Source organism: Pogoniulus pusillus, chromosome 19 (genome assembly GCF_015220805.1).
Source record: "Pogoniulus pusillus isolate bPogPus1 chromosome 19, bPogPus1.pri, whole genome shotgun sequence".
Lineage (NCBI taxonomy): Eukaryota > Metazoa > Chordata > Aves > Piciformes > Lybiidae > Pogoniulus > Pogoniulus pusillus.
The window spans coordinates 3,004,063-3,023,016 of NC_087282.1; the positions used below are offsets into that span (position 1 = coordinate 3,004,063).

Genomic DNA, 18,954 nt, shown 5'->3' on the forward strand with positions numbered 1-18,954 from the left:
TCTGTTTTTCACATGGGCCTTAGTTTGGGCTAATGAACTCATCTGCTGCTTGTGCTGGAAAGTAAGGATAAGATCTGCTCCATTTTCAAGTGTGTGCTTTGTTTATGTCTGCCCTTGTATGCCATACGAGAATGAAATAATCTGCTTGATTATCAGCTCTTTGATTCAAAACTAATCAGGCTGCAAGGAGGAGGTGAGATTCTGCTATGTACCCTACCATGTCAAGGCATGCAGGATTTTCATCTAGCAATTTATTTTAATTAAAAACCCAAAAGTCCTTCACTTTTGATATCCCATCCTGAACCTGAAAAGGGGAAGGGGTTTGTGCATCATAGGAAAGCTGTATCAGGTGGCAACTGGAATGACATTGGCCTGAAATCCTTGTGATGTGATGGCTTTTTCAATAAGACACAGAGTATTTTTTTATGACTAAACCTTAATAATGTGACTTTGCTTTTGGATCTCCCAGATGTGACATACTTAGTGGTAAAGACTGTAAATGTTCCTTTGGCATAAAATTTGAATAGGTTCTGAAATGCTGTTTTATTTCTGCAGAAGAGACAAGTGAAGGTCTTCAAAATGAAGAAATTGGTCACAAGGATGATGACCAGAACCCAGTATCTGCTGATAATGTGGTATGTACAGCTCTGCCTTCCCACTCCTGTGCCCTCCTTAACAGCAAATGGTGAGGTCGTTGTCAGTCATTAGTGTTCTTCACTAAGCAAAAACTTCAGTCATGTCTGCTAAGAGAGTCCTTCCTAATTGTTTGGGCACTGAAAGGAGATGCACTAAGCATTCTAAAACATGTTCAGTAGGAGCTGATTAAACAGCTTTTTCTGCATGACAGCAGCCTGATGTTCTTCTGGAGTGCAGAGCACAGTGCCCAGGTAGTGCTGTGGTAGTGCTCTAGAGGTGCCTCCTACAGTAAAGCAGGGAGAATAAACTCCCTAGCACAGTAAGCAGCTGTGGCTTTCTGTGGCTCTAAGGCAGTCAGGTGCCTCTAGAGCTCAGACTGGGGTGGATGGGTACTCCTCATTCCCTTACCCTTGACAGGGCATTGCTTAGGTGTCCCTTGTTTTCTCACTTGCATTCACATCGAGTCAGCCACAGTTGTCTTGAGGTTTTGACTATCTGCAGTGAGACAAGGAAAGACAGAGGGAGGAGTCATGGCAAATAATGCAAGATACCCTCCTTGCTTAGTCTGCCTTCTCACAGGTTGGAATAGAGGAGGGGAGGAAGAGGAGAGAAGACCCCATGTAGTAGGGTTGTTTTTATCTGAAAAGCTATCTGCAGAATGAGCAGGTGATGGTTCCCCTCCCAGCTGCACTTCCAGTGCAGTCAGAGAGTAAATGACAGGAGGTCAGAATGTGACAACATCATTTGTGAGACATGAATCACACAGAATCTGAAGTGGGAAGGTCAACAGGAGACTCCCTTCCCTATTCATATTTAGATTGTAGAGAACATTTTCTTGCTTTGCTTAATATGTGATCATCTTTTGTGTAAGCTGAAACCTCACAGCTGCATTTTCTGTGGGCAGCTGAATAGAAGCAGCTGCCTTTTCCCTTTCTATTTACCTCACTGGCTTGCTGTGACCTTAGGTACAATCATTCTGAGTTTCAGGCTGATGCATTTGCCATGGAGATGCAGAATGTGAAATGGCAAAGGTAAAAGGTTTGCAAAGATGATGCCAGAGAGGCTCAGTTCTCCACTCTTACCTGAAGTCCAGCATTATATAATCTGATCCAGTAAGAAGTGGGGGGAAACAGGAGTAGGTTTGTCAAACTCTGTTCTGAAAAGAAATTTGAAGGGAGCCCCTGGCCTTGCCCACCCCTGAGGCTGCAGAGCTCCACATGGCTCACGTTGGACACACACATATGTTGGACTTGCACAAGAGATAGGAGTTTCTTAATTGAAATCCTGGTCTTCAAATGTGTCATTGTAAGGAAAATGGCATTTACTTGGAGGCTTTCCTCAAGCTCAGCCTAAAGTCAGGAATTTTGAATCCCAGCATTTCTCAGGGCAGGATGCAGCAGCAGATCTTTGTGACACAAAGCCTTTGGAATGCTGTCACTTCAGCTGGGTTGTCAGACACCAAAGCACAGAAAATGTGGGTTCCTTTCATTACCTTCAACATGTACTTGAGCTTGGAGGGTATTGCCAGTGAGAGACTGTTAACCTCTGTTGTTCTGCTTGGTGGTTAGAAGGAAATATCTAGCCACTGGTGTGCAGGCAGGCAGCAGACACACACACATGCAGCAGAGAAGAAGCCTCTCTAAAATAACAAAATAACACCCCAAGGACTTAACCATTAAAGTATCTGGGGTCTGCTGTGGCCCTTGCCTACATTGTATTAAAGACTGCTCTAAAACCCATAGTTAAATTGCTTATCCTACTATTTGCAGTCTCATAAATGTTCAGGATTGTCAAAATACTGAAACCAGCAGCCCAAATCTCTCTCCTTACACTACCAATGCTTCCCTCAGAAATGAAGTGGAATTTGCAGCTTCACGCAGGCAGTCCTGCTTCTGAGCTTGTGCTGAAGAATGCTGTCACTATCAGTGGCTAACTCAAATCCATTCTGTTTGACTATGACCTAGCTTAGGAATAAAACCTCAGACCTCACAGTGCACTAGAATGTGGTCATTGTCTGTACTCTTTCAAGACTTGAAGTACAACTGGAATGGATTTCTGAGTTCTAAGCAGCATGCAGTGTGGCCTTGAACATTGTACTTTATGTATCTGTAGAAACCCAGCACAAAAAGCTCCCAAGAATTTTTGTGACTGAAGTGACAATCTCACAGAGTTGCAGAATGTTAGGGGTTGGAAAGCACTTCAGAGATCGAGTCCAAGCCTCCTGCCAAAGCAGGATCACCTAGGGCAGGCCACACAGGAGTGCATCCAGGCAAGTTTCCAGAGGAGATTTCACAACCTTTGTGGGCTGTCTGTTCCAGAGCTCTGGCATCTTCACCTTAAAGTGTCTCCTCATGTTGAGATGGAACCTCCTGTGGTCTAGCTTGTACCCATTGTTCCTTGTCCTGTCACTGCATGCCACTGAAAAGAGCCTGGCACCTTCATCCTGACATCCACCCCTCAGACATTCATAGACATTCATAAGATCTCCCCTCAGCCTCCTCCTGCATTTGGAGCTGTCCTTTGTCTCACGTCCCCGCAGGGCTTCTGATTTGCACTGTGGCCAGAAAGGCCAAAGGAGACCTCTTCATTTGTTTGGGCAAGAAGTAGGTCAGTCAGGACTTGCCTGTCACTTGCCATAATGTCTGGTTTGCTCTAGAGGAATAAACTTTCACAACCTTCGTGGCCCTGCAGGAGGTCTCCAACAAAAGGCTGACAGAATAAAGAGCAGGCTGGTGCAGGCTGTAATGAGGTCTAATATGCAGCTTAATGCCACAAGCATGGGGACAGAGAGCTCCTCCTCTGTAAACAGCCTGAGTCACCATGGCAGCAGCTCTCACTGCCTGCAGTTTCAGTTTGGATCCTTCCTGGATCTTCTGGCTGAGGTGCATGATTGCCATCTAATGGGGGCTACACAAGGCAGAATTTGTCATGAGCAAACAAAAGGTCCTGTTACCTTCTTCCCATTTCGTGCCAGTTTGAGACAAGATGGTTGTTAAATCTCTGCATTCAAGTATTTGAAACCAGCTGCTTCTTTTCTTTCCTTCTGTTTCAGAAAATAGAGATCATAGATGATGAAGAAAGTGATATGATCAGTAATTCTGAAGTGGACCAAATGAGTTCTCTTTTGGACTACAAGGTGAGCAATCAGCCAGTAGGGTGGTAAACAGGACAGTGCACAGGATGTTCGGATGGACAGACCTTCAAGAAGTTCAATGAGTCAAAGGGCAGGGCCATCTGAGCCAGGCCAGTCCCAGGCACAGATCCAGGCTGGGTGCAGAATGGGTTGAGAGCAGCTCTGAAGAAAGAGATTTGAGGGTGTTGGTTGCCGAGCAGCATCCCAGGAGTCGGCAGTGCCCTTGTGCAGCCCAGAAGGCAGCTATGTGCTGGGCTGCATCCAGAGGATTGTGGGCAGCAGGGCAAGAGAGGAGATTCTGCCCCTTGACTCTGCTCTGCTGAGACCTCACCTACAGTAGTGTGTCCAATTCTGATGTCCCCAGCAAAAGAGTGACACAGATCTGTTGGAGTGAGTCCAGAGGAGGCCACAAAGATGATCCATTGGCTGCAAGATATGCTATGAGGACAGGCTGAGGGAGCTGGAGTTCTTCAGCCTAGAGAAGAGAATACTCCAGGGGGACCTTAGAGCTGCCTTCTGGTACCTGAAGGGATCCTGCAGGAAGGCTGCAGAGGGACTTTTCATGAAGGTGTCTAGAGACGACCAAGGGGAAATGGTTTGAAGCCAAGGGAGAGCAGAGTTAGACTGGATCTGAGGAAGAAGCTCTTCAGTACAAGGGTGGCAAGACTCGGGAATGGGCTGCTCAGGGAGGTCCCCTTCATCCTAAGCCATTCTGTGAATCTGAATTCAGCAAAGGCATGGGGGAGCCTGCAACTGCTCTGCTGTTTACTGTGGTACTGCCCATCATACCCTAAGCCAAACTTCCTCATCCCATTTGCAGACAGATTACCTGTATTTCAACCCAGAGGGAGGTAGGAAAAATCCCATTTCCACAGAGCAATCACATTACCTTAGCTGTAGCCATCTGCAGCTTCCACTACATGTCCCAGACAAAGCAATTTATTGAGTCTCTGAAGCAAAACTTCCTTTTTGTGCAAGGATTGTTCTTTGCAGTGTTGTTACATGTAGCCTGCTGCTGCCAGCTGTGCAAAGCTACAGAACAGCTGGAATCTCCTCATAAAACGGGGAGATCTGAGGAGCTGTCTTCCCATGTAGTGCAGAACATGCCTGGAAGCAGTAGTGGGGGGGAGGAGAAGCAGCTGGATACCTGAAAGCTGCAGTCTCCTGCCAAATGGTGAAGGTTATGCATGTCTTACTGCTCTCCTAAGAGTTACCACAGTTCTGTGATGATTATTGAGCACATTTTGACCTATGCAGCTGATTTTTTTCACTTAGCTATGTTCTCCTAATGATAATTACCAAAATAATGAAGAGATCATCTTTTCAGAACAAAAATCCCTCCTTCGAGCAGTGTGTTCCTGGTAAGGGCAGTGGAGGATGAATATGGAGGGGGAATGACCTTTTCTTAATGTCACCTGTCACCACAGTGAAAGGCTTGTTGTGACAGCAAACCCTATAGAACCTTGTTTTGTTGGTCTGCTGTTTGACAGCAGTGATCAGTCTTTGTGCCTGTGTGTTTTCTGACTTCCTTCTTTGCCTGGGCAGAATCCATTGCTGAACAGGAAAATTCTAAGCTTCCATGCAACAAATGCATCCAGCTCAGTTGCTTAGGAGAGCTTCAAAATCACAGCCCAGATATTTCTCTCTTCCTCTCAGAGCTGTTACAACCCAAAGCAGTGTGATGAGCAAAGTTTTGACTGAACAAATGTGAATTTTATGGGGGGGGGGGGGGTAAAAATAAACCAACTCCCACAAAAAAAAAAAACAATTTGAAAGGCTTCTTCCAAAGCTTCCAGTTCCTCATGTAGTCTCACCTTCTCATGTCCATGGAAGTTGAACTGTGGGCAGAGGAGAAAAGGTGAGCCTGGCTTACCAGAGCAGAGTTCTTTGAGGGGGTGTTCTCCTTGGTTAAAAAAAAACAACAACTTTTAAAACAAAATTTCAGCCTATAAATGCACTGTTAAAGTTGCCTCATGAATGGATCTGCTGCCATCAAGCCACAGGGCTGCATAAGCAAGGCTGAGTTTATTCATAGAATGCTTTAGGTTGGAAGGGACCTTAAAGCTCAGCCAGTTCCAACCCCCGGCCATGGGCGGGGACACCTCCCACTAGAACAGGTCACTCAAGGCCTCATCCAACCTGGCCTTGAACACCTCCAGGGAGGGAGAAGCCACAACCTCCCTGGGCAACCTGTGCCAGTGTCTCACCACCCTCACTGAAGAACTTTTTCCTCATCTCCAGACTAACTCTCCCCTCCTCAAGCTTCAATCCGTTCCCTCTCATCCTGTTGCTCCCAGCCCGTGTCAGAAGTCCCTCCCCAGCTCTCCTTTAGCCCCCTGCAGGTACTGGAAGGCTGTTCTAAGATCTCCCTGGAGCCTTCTCTTCTCCTGGCTGAACAGCCCCAACTCTCTCATCCTGCCCTCACAAGAGCAGGTGCTGCAGGCCTCTGATCATCTTTGTGGCTGGACCACACATCTTTGTATCATCTTCCCCAGACTTGCTGGGGGTGTCTCACTGCCACTGTCCATGTCACCAACAAGGATATTTAAGATCTCTGGTCCCAGTACCAACCTCTGAGGGACACCAGTTGTCACTGGTCTCCATTTGGCCATTGAGCTGTTGGTCACAACTTTGAGTGCAGCCACCCAGCCAGTTCCTTCTCCTTACCCCTATCCTAGCCACTGATATCCCTTAGTCAATGCAGCACTCTCCTGCGAGCCTAAATCCTCACTCTGTGTTTGTGTCATTCCTTGCTAAGAAAGGGAGAGTGCACATTTGGTGCTCCTTTGCAGCAGTGCACTGTGACTTTGACCTTGAGGAGGGAGCTGTTTGTTCAGGTTATGTGATCTTTGCAGAAGTAAATAACTAGAGAAAATTAATTTTAGCTCTACACTGATCAACAGATTTAGCCTTTTCATCTTGCATACCAATCAGTTGCTAAGTCTGAAGGAGATCTTTGGCATAAACTGAAGTACCAATCAAAGCTGACTTTTAATTAAGTTTGTTATTTTTGTATGGAATGATTTGCAAGTACAATAACAGAGATTTCTGCAAAGGCTGCAAATGCACCTTTTCAGCTCCCAGTGCATGGGATTGGTATTGCTCCCTTTGGTAGACACATTCTTGTTTACTCTGTAACTTCAGAGACTCTGAGGAAGTTGGTGAGCTGACACTTCAGGATACCTGACACACTCATGGTGCTATGTTTAATTTGTTGGTGGCATTGAGGAATTTTCAAGCTCTTTTCTCTGGTCTCTGTGTCAAGCCTCCTGCTGTAGTAGTCAGTTAATCACTGAATGGTGGAGACTGGAAGGAACCTCTGGAGATCATCTAATCCAATCCCCTGCTAAAGCAGGGTCACCCACAGCAGGTTGCTCAGGATCACAATGTCCAGGTGGGTTTGGAACCTCTCTTGAGAAGGAGACTCCACAGCTTCTCTAGGCAGCCTGGGCCAGGGCTCCAGCACCCTCACAGGAAAGCTTTTTCCTTGCATTTCGGTGGAAGATGATGGAATTGAGTTGCTGTCTCTCATCACAGTCACCCTGCTTTTTAAAAACCACTTCTAGAGACAGCCCTGGGCTTTATTTTAATTTGTTTTAAAATTAAATTAGAGGTCCAGAACTTGGTCGTTTTTCTCCACAGAATGAAGAAGTCAGATTCATTGAGAATGAGTTGGAGAACCACAAGCAGAAGTATTTTGAACTACAGACGTTTACTCGGAGTTTAATACTTGCTATTAAATCAGATGATAAAGAACAGCAGCAGGTAAGTCTGGAAGTAGGTTTAATAACAGCAGGTGTTTGTCATGTTGTCTTCTGGCACTGCCTTGGTTTTATTCCATAGTACCCAGAGGCTCCGGTTACGACTAGGGCAGCTTTGTGCTGAACATCTGAAACACACAAAGAAAAGCTGAACTTTAAACAAAAGGGGGAGGTCTTGCAGTCTGCACAAGCAGTGACCTAGGGAAAGAAGAGTGGCTCTTACAAGGGGCAGCCAGCACACTGCTGTACACTGAGGGACTGGGAGTTGTCAGATCTGAGATGCAGGGAAGAAAGGCAAGCTTCCTCAGCTGCACTGCATTTCATAGGTGGCACTTCTGATGCTTGCTTGGCTCGTGTCATCTGTGGGTAAGAAGTTTGTGCCTTCTTTAGGAAGAGATTTTGTTACTTTTATTGCATTCGTTTTGCCTTTAAGATCTTGGGCAATGTTTTTCCTTTCAATATCCATCAATACTGACTTTTTTTCTTCCATCCAATACCAGCACTGACTGAAAAGCTCAAGAGAGCTGTTTCTCTGTGTTTCAAAGACGCAAATCAGACATGAGACATACACCTAATACTTAACTGTTCTATTCTTTTTACTCTCAGGCACTGCTCTCAGACTTACCTCCTGATTTAGAGGAAATGGATTTCAATCATGCATCCCCAGAGCCTGATGATACCTCATTCAGCTTGTCGTCTCTATCAGAGAAAAATGCCTCAGACAGTTTGTGATTGATCTTTTTTAACTGACAAAAAGAAGCCTCAACTTGTGGGTAGGTTTCAAGAGAACAGCATTTTGCTATCCAGTGTTCCTCAGTCCAAAAAAGAAAGCCCAAGGTGAAGTAGACTCTCCTGAAGGATGACTGTAGTGTGTCCTGGCTACAGCGTGCACTGTCAAGCAATCCTGAATGTTGTGTTTTGGTAAAGGAAAGAACTGTGTGAGGGAAGGCTTCACTTTTAGCAGTTTGGCCTTGAGTAGGGTGAGTTCTGTCTCTCCAGAAGAATTTTTGCTCTGTAGCAAAGTCTTTTTGAACAGGGAATCTGAGTGTGGAAAACAAATAGCCTGTTATACAGACACTCAGCTCGTCAGAGCTGCTTGCTCACCAGTTCTGTTTGTTACTTTTTTTCCCCATTTTTACTCAGGTAGGTGGACTAAAAATTTGGGCTCCAAACAGAAGAACAGGCCTTTTCTGAGTTGTGCTTTGCATCCTTTGGAAAAGCTGACATTAAACTCTGGTGGTTTTCATTTGTATGACTTCAGATTGTTGAATCTTCCATTTTCTGACCAAAATAGCTGAAACAGCTTTGAAAGGCTAACTGAAAAATTGGAATTCTCATCAATAAATTATTCATGTAATGAAGCAGTCCTAAGTCTTGTAACAAATGAGATGGATCTGGGAAACCTGATAGGTGCAGAACACAACCTTCTGATGCTCTCGCTGTAGCAATGGGATTAGTTCTTCATGCTCCTACTTAGAGTTTTAGCAGTGTAGTTCCAGGTTTTATTTGTCAAAGTCTGAAGGTTGAAGTTCTGTTCTTTAAGTAGTTCAAGTGTTTGGAATTGAGTTTTGCAGATCTAAATGCAACCTGCTTTTGAAGTAGCCCTGCCTGGCAAAGTTTTTGGCATCTACCAGGTGCCATTTCTAAACTGTGAGCTGACTGCAGGTAGTGGCTGAAATTAACTTCTTTCCTGGCTTTCTTGACATCAAATCCCTTTACTCATCTGATGAAATGGGTGAGCAAACACATTCAAGTAAACTTAGTAGGGCATATAGCTTCATGCCTGTATTATTGATGCTCCATAACCTCTGATCTGAATATTCCTCAGCAGGTTTTTTGAAACAGATACTTTCACAGCTTGGTAAAAAACCTCATCTTTCAGTTTCATGCCAAATAATCATTGTCTTTGGTGAATCTTAAGTCATGCACTGCAGTAAGTCAGTAAACACCTTCATTTCAGTGGTTGGTCCAAGGTATAGCTCTGAAGATCAAGTGCTGGGGAACTAACACCTTGGTTTTTAAACCTTTGATACTGGGATTAACTCACAATTTTAGTTTTTTTCTCAGTCTGATCTATTCCCCTTAATAATTCCTTTTAGGTTTTCTCTCAGTCTGTATTCCTCCCTCCTAATAATTCCTTCTAGTTTTTTTCTCAGACTGTATTCCTCCTAATAATTCCTTTTAGATTTTTTCTCAGTCTGTATTCCTCCTAATAGTTCCTTATTAGGTTTTTCTCAGTCTGATCTATTCCCCCAGTCATTTCTACAGGCCTTTTCTTTAAGTAGCAGTAGTGAGCTCTGTCATTTCAGGCTTTTTCCTGTCCCTGGGCATGGACAATGCCAGCTGCACACAGGATGGCAGCAGTTCTAAAAGGTAGTTTAAAAACCAGAACAGTTTCACAGTTCTCACTACTGTCCAGTCCAGTTGGCTCCCCAAAGACCTCTTACCAGCTATTCTCCAGAGTAAAGGCAGAAAAGCAAGCTGCTGTATTTGAGTGTAGGCATTAAAACTCAGAGTGGAACCCCAAGAGAGGGAAGGCACTCAGTGTAAGCAGGAGGTAAGTGGTGGGTTGCTCATCCTCCCACTGCCTGAAGCTAAATGTCTCCTCCTGGCTGGCAGGCGCGTCGTGCCAGCCTTCCTAGAGAGAGGAGTGGTGTTATTCATGCCTGTTGAAATGACCACCCATCTAAAATTAATGAAGGTTTGTGTGCAGAGCTCACAGTGCTACCTTTCAAGTGTAAGACAGAGCTCAGCTGTAATTCTGCTCGCTGAAAAAGTCATTTGTAAAGGGGGTTCTATACTGGGTTAACAATGCTTTCTATGACTGTTCCGTCTAGATAGGAGATTTGTGCCACTGACAATGAAAGCTGTTGTTTTCTGGGAGCTTTGCTGAGCTGGGGGGAAAAAACCCAGCTCTGTGATTTGCCACTGTTTAGACCTTGTTTTTCTGCTTGTTCCACTTAAATTCCCATGACAAAACGCAGGATACCTGCACTGAGAGTTCTTGGTTTCCTGGTGAGTTGTGACCCACCTTTAGACAGGACAAACTTGCACCAATGATTCCTTAGTGCTGTGTTTTGCTTCTGTTTCATATGCCAAGGAAAAGAATTCATTGTGAATGAACTACCAGGTTCCAGCAGTTCCCTAAGTCCCTGTTCTCAAGGAACCTGGAATCCCCTTTAGGATGTGCAGCTGAAACTCTCGCTGCAGTGAACACCCACATCATCCCTGTGGGCATGTTGTGCTTTGGGCCTTTTCTCTTGTAAGGTGACAAGACAAAGCATAGCAAAGCAGTGATGTTTCCATTCCCTGAAACACTTGACAGTGCTACAGGATATTGAGGAAGAAAGAGAATAAATCCTGTTCCTCTGGAGGGTAACCATGTGGCTGCTGCACTGCTGTTTGCAGCAGCAGTGTGTTGCCTGCCATAGGTAAAACAGATTTTAGTGCTTACTGTATTTTAAATGGTTGCAGCAACAATGGTTCTGCAGTACAGGAGCCAAAGAGCAGCTGGTAAAGTCCTGTAAGATAACACCCAACCATCCTGGAGAGGTCTGAAGATACATGTCTAAGTATTGCACCTCAGACTAGCAGTGCCCAAGTGCTTTGTGACTGAGGGGTTTGTAGTTGCTCATGTCCCCAACAGGATGTACTAATCCAGCTGGCAGATCGTATCCCAATCCATGTACCTGTTCAGCTGGACCTTAGAACAGTAGGAGAGAGACTTTACCTAAGGGTGTCTAGCAGTAGGACAAGGGAAAATGGTTTGACACTGAGGCAGAGAGGGTTACACTGGATTTTAAGTTCTTCAGTCAAGTCTAGCTGAGAGCTGTCCCTGCCTCATGGTGGGGAGGTTGGAGTAGATGATCTTTGAGATCTTTCCAACCTGAGCCAACCTGTGACTCTCTGATTCTATGAGATTTCTTTCCAGCTTCACCTTAGAGACTGTGCTGACAGGCATCACACTGACACAGTCACTAGGACACTCATGTCCAGAACAGAGTCTGAAAGGTCTTTAGACCATGGCAGATGGTGTGCATTGGCTCCCTAGGACCATGTTTTGGAGTTATGGTTCTTTCCTTGGTGGATAGGATGGTAACAAAAGCCCACATCAAGTCCTAGTTCATCTTTTGCATTGACTTCCCATGACAGATGAAGCCAATGCTGAGTTGTGTTCCAGTGCCTCAGCTCCATGGCGCTAACAGAGCACTGCAGCAGAAGTGCCACTTAGTGATGATTTTATCCTTTTTCTGCAAGGGCTTTCATTTGCTTTGTCCATGAAAGATGACTTTGTTCTGAACACCTCCTTCTGAGGAAACCAAAGTGGGAAGAGGTAGAACAGAGGCTTCAGACAGAGACAGGCCACCCCTTAAGGAGCTGTGAGTCTTTGATACCAGTGAGTCTGTTCACAGCTAAGAAAGCTGCTTGCTGAAGCTTTGCCTCCTTTCATTTTCCTGATTCTGTCAAGTCTAGAGGTGCAACCAGGAGTGAGTAAATGGTAAATATCCCAACAGGTGAAATTTTGGCAGGTTTATAAGTTCACAAACAGCTGTACCATACAAGTGTTAAGTCATTGAGTGCTTTGGTCTTGAAGCAGCACTGCACTTTAATCTTTCCAAGGATTTCTTTTTCTCTTAAGGCAATAAAGACCCTGAAAATGGGGAGCAGATGATGGCTCTGCAGTCCTCTGAGGGAAAGAAGGGATGTACCAGTTCTGCCTTTCTCTTCTTAAGCTAGGAAGCTTATAGAGTCCATTCAAACAGGGTGAACTATACCTCCTGTTGTGGTTGTGCAGGTGAAGTGAGAGGCCATGTGGAGAGGATCTTGTGGAGATGGCCATTGCTGCTTAGGTCCACCAGGCCCAGCAAGGGGCTTGTGCGCTGCCGTGTTGGTGCTGTCACACAGAGCTGAAGCACAGCACTCGCCTTTCCCTCGGTACTCTGCTCAGAGCTGCCTTTTGGTCTCAGGATGCTGATAGCATAAGGACAGACAATGTGCATAAATGGAACAGCACAGAGTAGCTGAAACGTGAGGAATTCATCACTTGTACAGTTACAACCCAAAGCTTCATTTACTACCTCCAGTCCTGCTTCAGCGAACTCCGAGGCTGCTTCACGCATTGGGGCTGGCAGCTGCCCAACATTCAACTTGATTCCAAGATTCTGCTTTTTCTGCCCCAAAGCATCATAAGGCTGAATAAATTGCTCAGTTGTGAGATACCTGTTCAAAGTTAGAGGATGATTAATGAGAAGGCTCCAGGTAGTTGTTAGACAAAACAGAAGCTGGTTTGTGGTGTGTGTTTTCTCTATCCAATGTTTCAGCATTTGGCCAGATGGGAGATTTGCAAAGTGATGAGCAAAAGTAGAACTCCAAAATGTGTGTTCTCCACAGCAGAATATAGTTGCATTCTGACTAGAGAGTGGTTGGTTGTCTCTGAAAGGCAGCAGCTGACAATTTGGTCAGAGAAGGACAGACCCAAACGGGACAGAAACTTGGGCTCATGGTGGCTGTTGGCTTCAAACAAGCAAGGAATCCTCTCCAAGACAACAGCTGCTTGGGGATGGTTCTGGAAGGAAAACGGTTGCAGGGCAGAGCTTTGGTTCTGCTGAACCTTATATTGTATCACTGAACTGAAGTCAATAATTCTTCTCCACTTCTGTATTACATTTTACACACACTACCTCTGAGATGGGACACCACCTTCAAACCCACACAGAAAATGTGAACCCAAACTTTTTTTTCCTTCTTTAAAGTTTTCTAGACAATAAATTATTTCCAACCTGCCTCCTTCACCTCTGTGCTTGTTTTTCAGTTGAGTGTGAGACATTTGCTTTGGTTTTCATTTTACTTTAGTGCTGGTTCTATGTATTCGTCTTAAACACGATCTGTGGACAAGGAAGTAAACTATAAAGATGTGTAGAACACTGGAACAGGTTGCACAGGGAGATAGACATGCAAGGTCAGGCTTAATGGGGCTCTGAGCACCTGATCTAGTTGGAGATGTCCCTGCTGACTGGACTGGATGACCTTTGGAGGTCCCTTTCTAACCCAGTGCTTTCTAGGACTCTGTGGTTCTGATCTGTGGTACTAGAAAAGAGGAGCAGATGTTAATGGTAGTAAAGGTTTCTACTGAAGCTGAAGGATGATGTAGGATCAGAGGATGATAGGGGTTGGAGGGGATCCAAAGAGATCATGGAGTCCAACCCCCTGTACACAGGCTGGCTGTGCTAATTTGGAGACAGCAGAAGGAATGAGACTGTCCTTTAGCTGGTACTGGCTGATGTGATGCTCACTACATCACAGGTCCATTTACCAGAGAGAGGAGTCGATGGATGAAAAGGAAAGAGGATTTTACAGGTTCTGCAGTGCCACAGCTCTTGAACACCTCTCACAGTTTTCTTTCAGCCGTTGGTTGGTTTTCTTTTTGCATCACTGTGTATAAAGACCCTGTAGAAACCGTTTTGCTTTGCTGTTAAGCAAGCATTCAATGCAGATGAGTAGCAAGCTGATGCTTACATGTAAAGGTAGGCCTTAGTTTGGAGTCAAGTTTCATTTGAAGAGGATTTCCTCCATTGCATCTCTCTGAAGTACCTGGGGTAGGGGACAGAACGCATCAGCCTGGGGGTGGGGGAGGGAAGCACAAGGAGGTATTTCAAGGGAGCAGCAGCAACAGACACGCTGGGGTTCCAGTCAACAAAACTACAGACTGACCAATCCTCACACCATGGAAAAGAAGAGTCTCTATTTTGCCTCCAAAGTCATTGGCAAATGCACTGAGTGGGGTTGGGGAAGCTTTGTGCTCTCCACTGCAAACCAGACCGTTGCTGTTTCTGAATACCTTTCTGCCTGTTTAGAACATGCACAGATACACTGAACTTGATCCTACTAGCATCTACCAGGATGCTTCCAGTTAAAGCATTCATGAACAACTTCTGAAACAGATTTGGTTTGCTGCCATTGTTCTGTCTTGCCAGCTATTGACTACCTAGCTCTGGAATGCACTCAAAGGAATCCATTCGAATATTGCTGATTGTTTAACTCCTTGCTGAAGTGGCAATGTTTAGGCATGGAAATGCATCGAGATGCCCTCAGGAAGGGCATTGCTGAATGATTTTGGTGTGTTGCTGGAGAGAGTGAATGCTGCCATGCTAATGTCTGCTTTAGTTTCATTGAAGGTACCAGCTTGGCTTACAAATAGTCTGAAAGTTTGGACTATCAGTGTATAACTCAGATGCTTTCCAAACTGCCAGCGTTTAGGAGCTTAAACCTTGCACCCTTTCTTTCTGGGCTTTGTAACCCAAGTATGTTGCTGAATTTCTCTGTGGAAATTGCTGTTTCTGTAGCATATTTCTTGTTTTGTCTCAAGCTGTGTGGCAAAGAAACTACTGCAAATCCTAAACTGAAGTACCTCCAACTGTGGTGCGGGATAAGCCGAGCTGGGGTTTGTTTGGAAGCTGGATGCCTGGTGAAATATTCCATACCTTTGTATTGATTATCTTTTTCTTTCCTGTGTATATATATATAAGGATATTTATAAGCTGATCTTAACAGAGTCATGATGAGAAATGCTGATTTCCTTCTTTAGGAGCCTGCTCAGCTATTTTTATATCAAACGTTGGTCTTTGCCTTAATTTCCCTTGTGCAGAGTGGTGCCATAGGTACTTTAACTTCTCCACCCATAGTTTCCAGCATTTGCTTTCCCTTGGCTTTTCATTATCTTCTCCTCAAATTGTCCTGAAATCCTTCCCTCCCCACAACCCTTCCTGAGGTTTGTTTTTGGTTTGGTTTGACCCTTTGGGAAGGTGCCTCGGTGTGCATGCTTTGGTAGATCAGGTCTTTTTCCTCTGTAGTTTATTGTTTAGCAAAACCCTTCACTGAAAAACAAAGCTAACCACCTGAATGCTTGTACAAATGTATCTAGAGTGGCCCAGATGGTCAGAGCAAAGGGCTATTTAGCATTGGTAAATTTGTCTACTAGACTCAAGGATATTTTTCTACGTCTGTCAAGTTTGGGACTATGGAGAATGAAATAAAGGTTAATGAACTCCTTTTCCTAGAGCAAGGTCTCTGTTTCTCTATTTCTTACTGCCTTGGGAAAATCCAGCCCTCTTCAGGGTCTCCAGGGGATGGCAGGGCTCAGTGCAGTTCACTTTCTTCCCTCCTCCTTCATTTTTTCGCCTGTCACTGGGCAAGAGGAATTTCTGAAGTAAATGCATTTTCCAGTTCCCTGGGTAGCATTGAAGGCACAGTTAACTTTTATGGCAGCAGAGTCCAAGCTGAACACAGGCTGGGGACTGTTGGCTGGCAGCAGCTTGCTAATGCTGGACTGAGATCGTTTGCTATCCAGCATGTGGGCTTCACCAAGAGCAAATAGTTCATTGTCCCCAGTGCCCAGGTCACAGCAGCTTCCAGAGCACTCTCTGCCTATAAACACAAAAAAGGGGAAGCACCATTCACAGAGTCACAGATTGCATTGGTTTGGAAAGGACCCTCCAAGCTCATCTATCTCACTCCTCTGCAGTCAGCAGAGACACTTCCAACTAGATCAGGCTGCCCAGGGCCACATCAGGTCTGATCTTGAATGTCTCCAGGGATGGGGCCTCAACCACATCCTTAAACAGCCTGTTGCAGTGTTTCACCACCCTCATTGCAAAGAACTTGCTCGTGATGTCCCACCTAAATCTGCCCTGCTCTTCCAAACTGTTGCCCCTTGTCCTATCACCTCAAGCCCTTCTAAACAGTTCCTCCCCAGCCTTGCTGGGGTCATCTTCAGATACTGGAAATGCAGCTCTAAGGCCTCTCTGGAGCCTTCTCCAGGCTGGACAGCCCAAATTCTCCCAGCCTGTCTTCATAGGAGAGCTGCTCTGATCATCTCTGTCATCTTCTCTGGATCCACTCCAAGAGGTCCATGTCTCCCATGTGATGGGGGGCCCAGAGCTGGACACGGTGCTCCAGGTGAGCAGAGTGGCAGAATCACCTCTCTCAACCTGTTGCCCACTCTGCTTTTGGTGCAGCCCAGGATCTCCTGTCCGGCTTCTTTTCCCAGTCCTTTTCTGCAGGGCTGCTCTCCATCTCATCATCCCCCAGCCTGGATTGATAGTGAGGGTTGCCCCATCCTAGGTGCAGGACCTTGCACTTTGCCTTGTTGAACCTCATGAGATTCTACTCAGCCCACCTCTGCAGCCTGTCCAAGCACTTTTGGGTGCCATCCTGCCCTTCAGTCTTATCAGCTGCTCCTGCAGACTTGCTGAGAGTGCCTCGGTCTTGCTGTCTGTATCACTGATAGTGCAGACCCTTGGGGGGCGCCACTTGTCACCATAGCCTCCACTGAAGTTTTGGAGCAATGCTGGAGCCTCTCCCTGTGGTTGCTGTGTGGAGATTTTGTGAGTCAGGAAGCAGCTGGGCCATGCTGGGATGGGAAGCAGCTCTGGGATGCCTGAATGGGGATCTGAGGAGGAGGAAACAGCTGCTGTGAGAGCTGGGCTGTTAGCTAGCAGGAGTTGGGGATGCCTTAAATGAATTCACTCTTATCTCAGGGAGAGGCTTTTCAGAGATAGCCACAGGACTTGCAACCCTCTGTCCCAGGAACACTTCTGAAATCCCTCCCCGTGACCCAAACCTGTGTCTAATGGACAGAGCTTGCAGCACTGGCAACAGCTCAGGGGAACCATGAATGCTTCCAGGTTTGTGTTGTGAGGATCTTACCTTTAAAGGTGAGTGTGAGCTCTCCACACTACTGTTTCACCCCAAAGCTGTTTCTTTGGGGATTTGTCATGGTAGAGTGTGCTTAGTGCTGTGGCCTCTGGCTCCAGCTGCAACCCGAGCCAGTGGTCTGATGTGTGGATGGAAGTGTGGCAAAACTCAGTGCTGAGTGCTGTGGGCTACTGGAGCAAACTTAGGTGATGGAAGTGGTGGCACTGCTTTCCTGGAGAGCTTACAGAATGGCACCAGGCTAAGGGAAAGAATTTAAAGGTATTTAGAGAGAGAAAAATTAGCTGCAAGAAATCTCCTGTAAAAGGGCTTTGGTGGCTGGATGCTGCCGGACAGCAGCGCAGGGAGGAAGCCAGGATGGTACTGCTGGACTGCTGGAGACTGGGATGTGTAAGGAATGATTTGCTCACCCTGCTGTTCAGCCTGCTCTTGTTCACAAAGGCTGCCAGGTGGCAGTGTCGCCACATCCCTGCGCTCCCATGGGCACAGAGATGCTTACCTGGCTCTTGAGCTGCGGGTACCAATGAACCTGATGGAAAACCTTCTCAGTGCCCTGAAGTCAAACAAATCTCTCCAAAACCGGGAGCTGAGACCACATCCAACTCTGCAGATAGCTGCAGAGAATGGTTTGGATTGGAAGGGACCAAAAACATCATCCAGTTCTAACTCCCTGCCATGGGCAGGGACACCTCCCACTAGCCCAGGTTGCTCAATGCCTCATCCAACCTGGCTTAACACCTCCAGAGAGGGAGCATCCACAACCTCCCTGGGCAACCTACTCCAGTGTCTCACCACTCTCTCTGTCAAGCATTTCTTCCTAATCCCCAGTTTAAATCTTCCCTCCTTCAGCTTCAATCCATTCCCTCTCCAGCCCTCTTACCATCTTTCTGTCTTCCTCTGGATTTGCTCCAGCAGATTCATGTCCCTCTTATACTGGGTGCACCAGAGCTGGCTGCAGTGCTGCAGGTGGAGTCTCAGCAGAGCAGAGGGGCAGAATCCCCTTCCTGTCCTGCTGCTTGCACTGCTTTTGCTGCATGGAGATAAACGAAGAGGATGTAAAGCTGCCTAACACCAAAGATTTAGTAAGAGATCTGTTGGCTACACTGAGTGTGGATGTTCTGGGGGGAAAAGCAGCCCCAAGCAGGGATGGTGGCAGTGGCTGCATTGTCACCTGGTGGAGACAAACCTTGGAATTGGGGAGAAAATGCCTTAAACTGTCCCTGCTTCCTCTCTCAGAATGAGCAAATCTCTTTCATTGTTGGTGGTGGGTTTGGTTTAAATCTAGATGAAAGCTAAATCTGGCATTGGCATTTAGGAATGAGGAGACTGAGCTCAGGCTGGACCTGCAGCCTTAACTCTGCCACTTCATAAGGACAATTGCACTGGCATATGTAAGGGAGTAAAGGTAGGGAGGCTGGGCAGGGACTTCTCTGTCCATCATGACACTTTCAGATCTGACTTTGGGTTTAAGCTGCTGGAGTGGATCCAGAGGAGGCCACAGGTGATCCTGTTCTGGCAGGGGGTTGGACTGGACAATGTTTCGAGGTTCCTTCCAGCCCCTGACATTTTCTGTGAAGGTGATCAGAGGCCTGGAGAACCTCCCCTATGGGGACAGGCTGTGAGAGTTGGGTCTGTTCAGCCTGGAGAAGAGAAGGTTCCAGGGAGACCTTGGAGCAGCCTTGAGTACCTGAAGAGGGCCTGCAAGAGGGGTTT

At 46.1% G+C, this 18,954-nt stretch overlaps 1 protein-coding gene across 4 annotated transcripts in view; it reads left to right on the forward strand.

Moving 5' to 3' along the window:
- Positions 1-13,314, forward strand: part of HDX (highly divergent homeobox) — a 50,608-nt gene extending 37,294 nt beyond the window's left edge. For all 4 annotated transcript variants that reach the window (XM_064158969.1, XM_064158968.1, XM_064158970.1 and 1 more), the window contains 4 exons: positions 556-635; positions 3,689-3,772; positions 7,412-7,534; positions 8,137-13,314. In XM_064158969.1, the coding sequence (XP_064015039.1) occupies positions 556-635; positions 3,689-3,772; positions 7,412-7,534; positions 8,137-8,262 (413 nt within the window). In that variant the 3' untranslated portion in view covers positions 8,263-13,314. The remainder of the gene's footprint in view (positions 1-555; positions 636-3,688; positions 3,773-7,411; positions 7,535-8,136) is intronic.
- Positions 13,315-18,954: the final 5,640 nt, after the last annotated feature.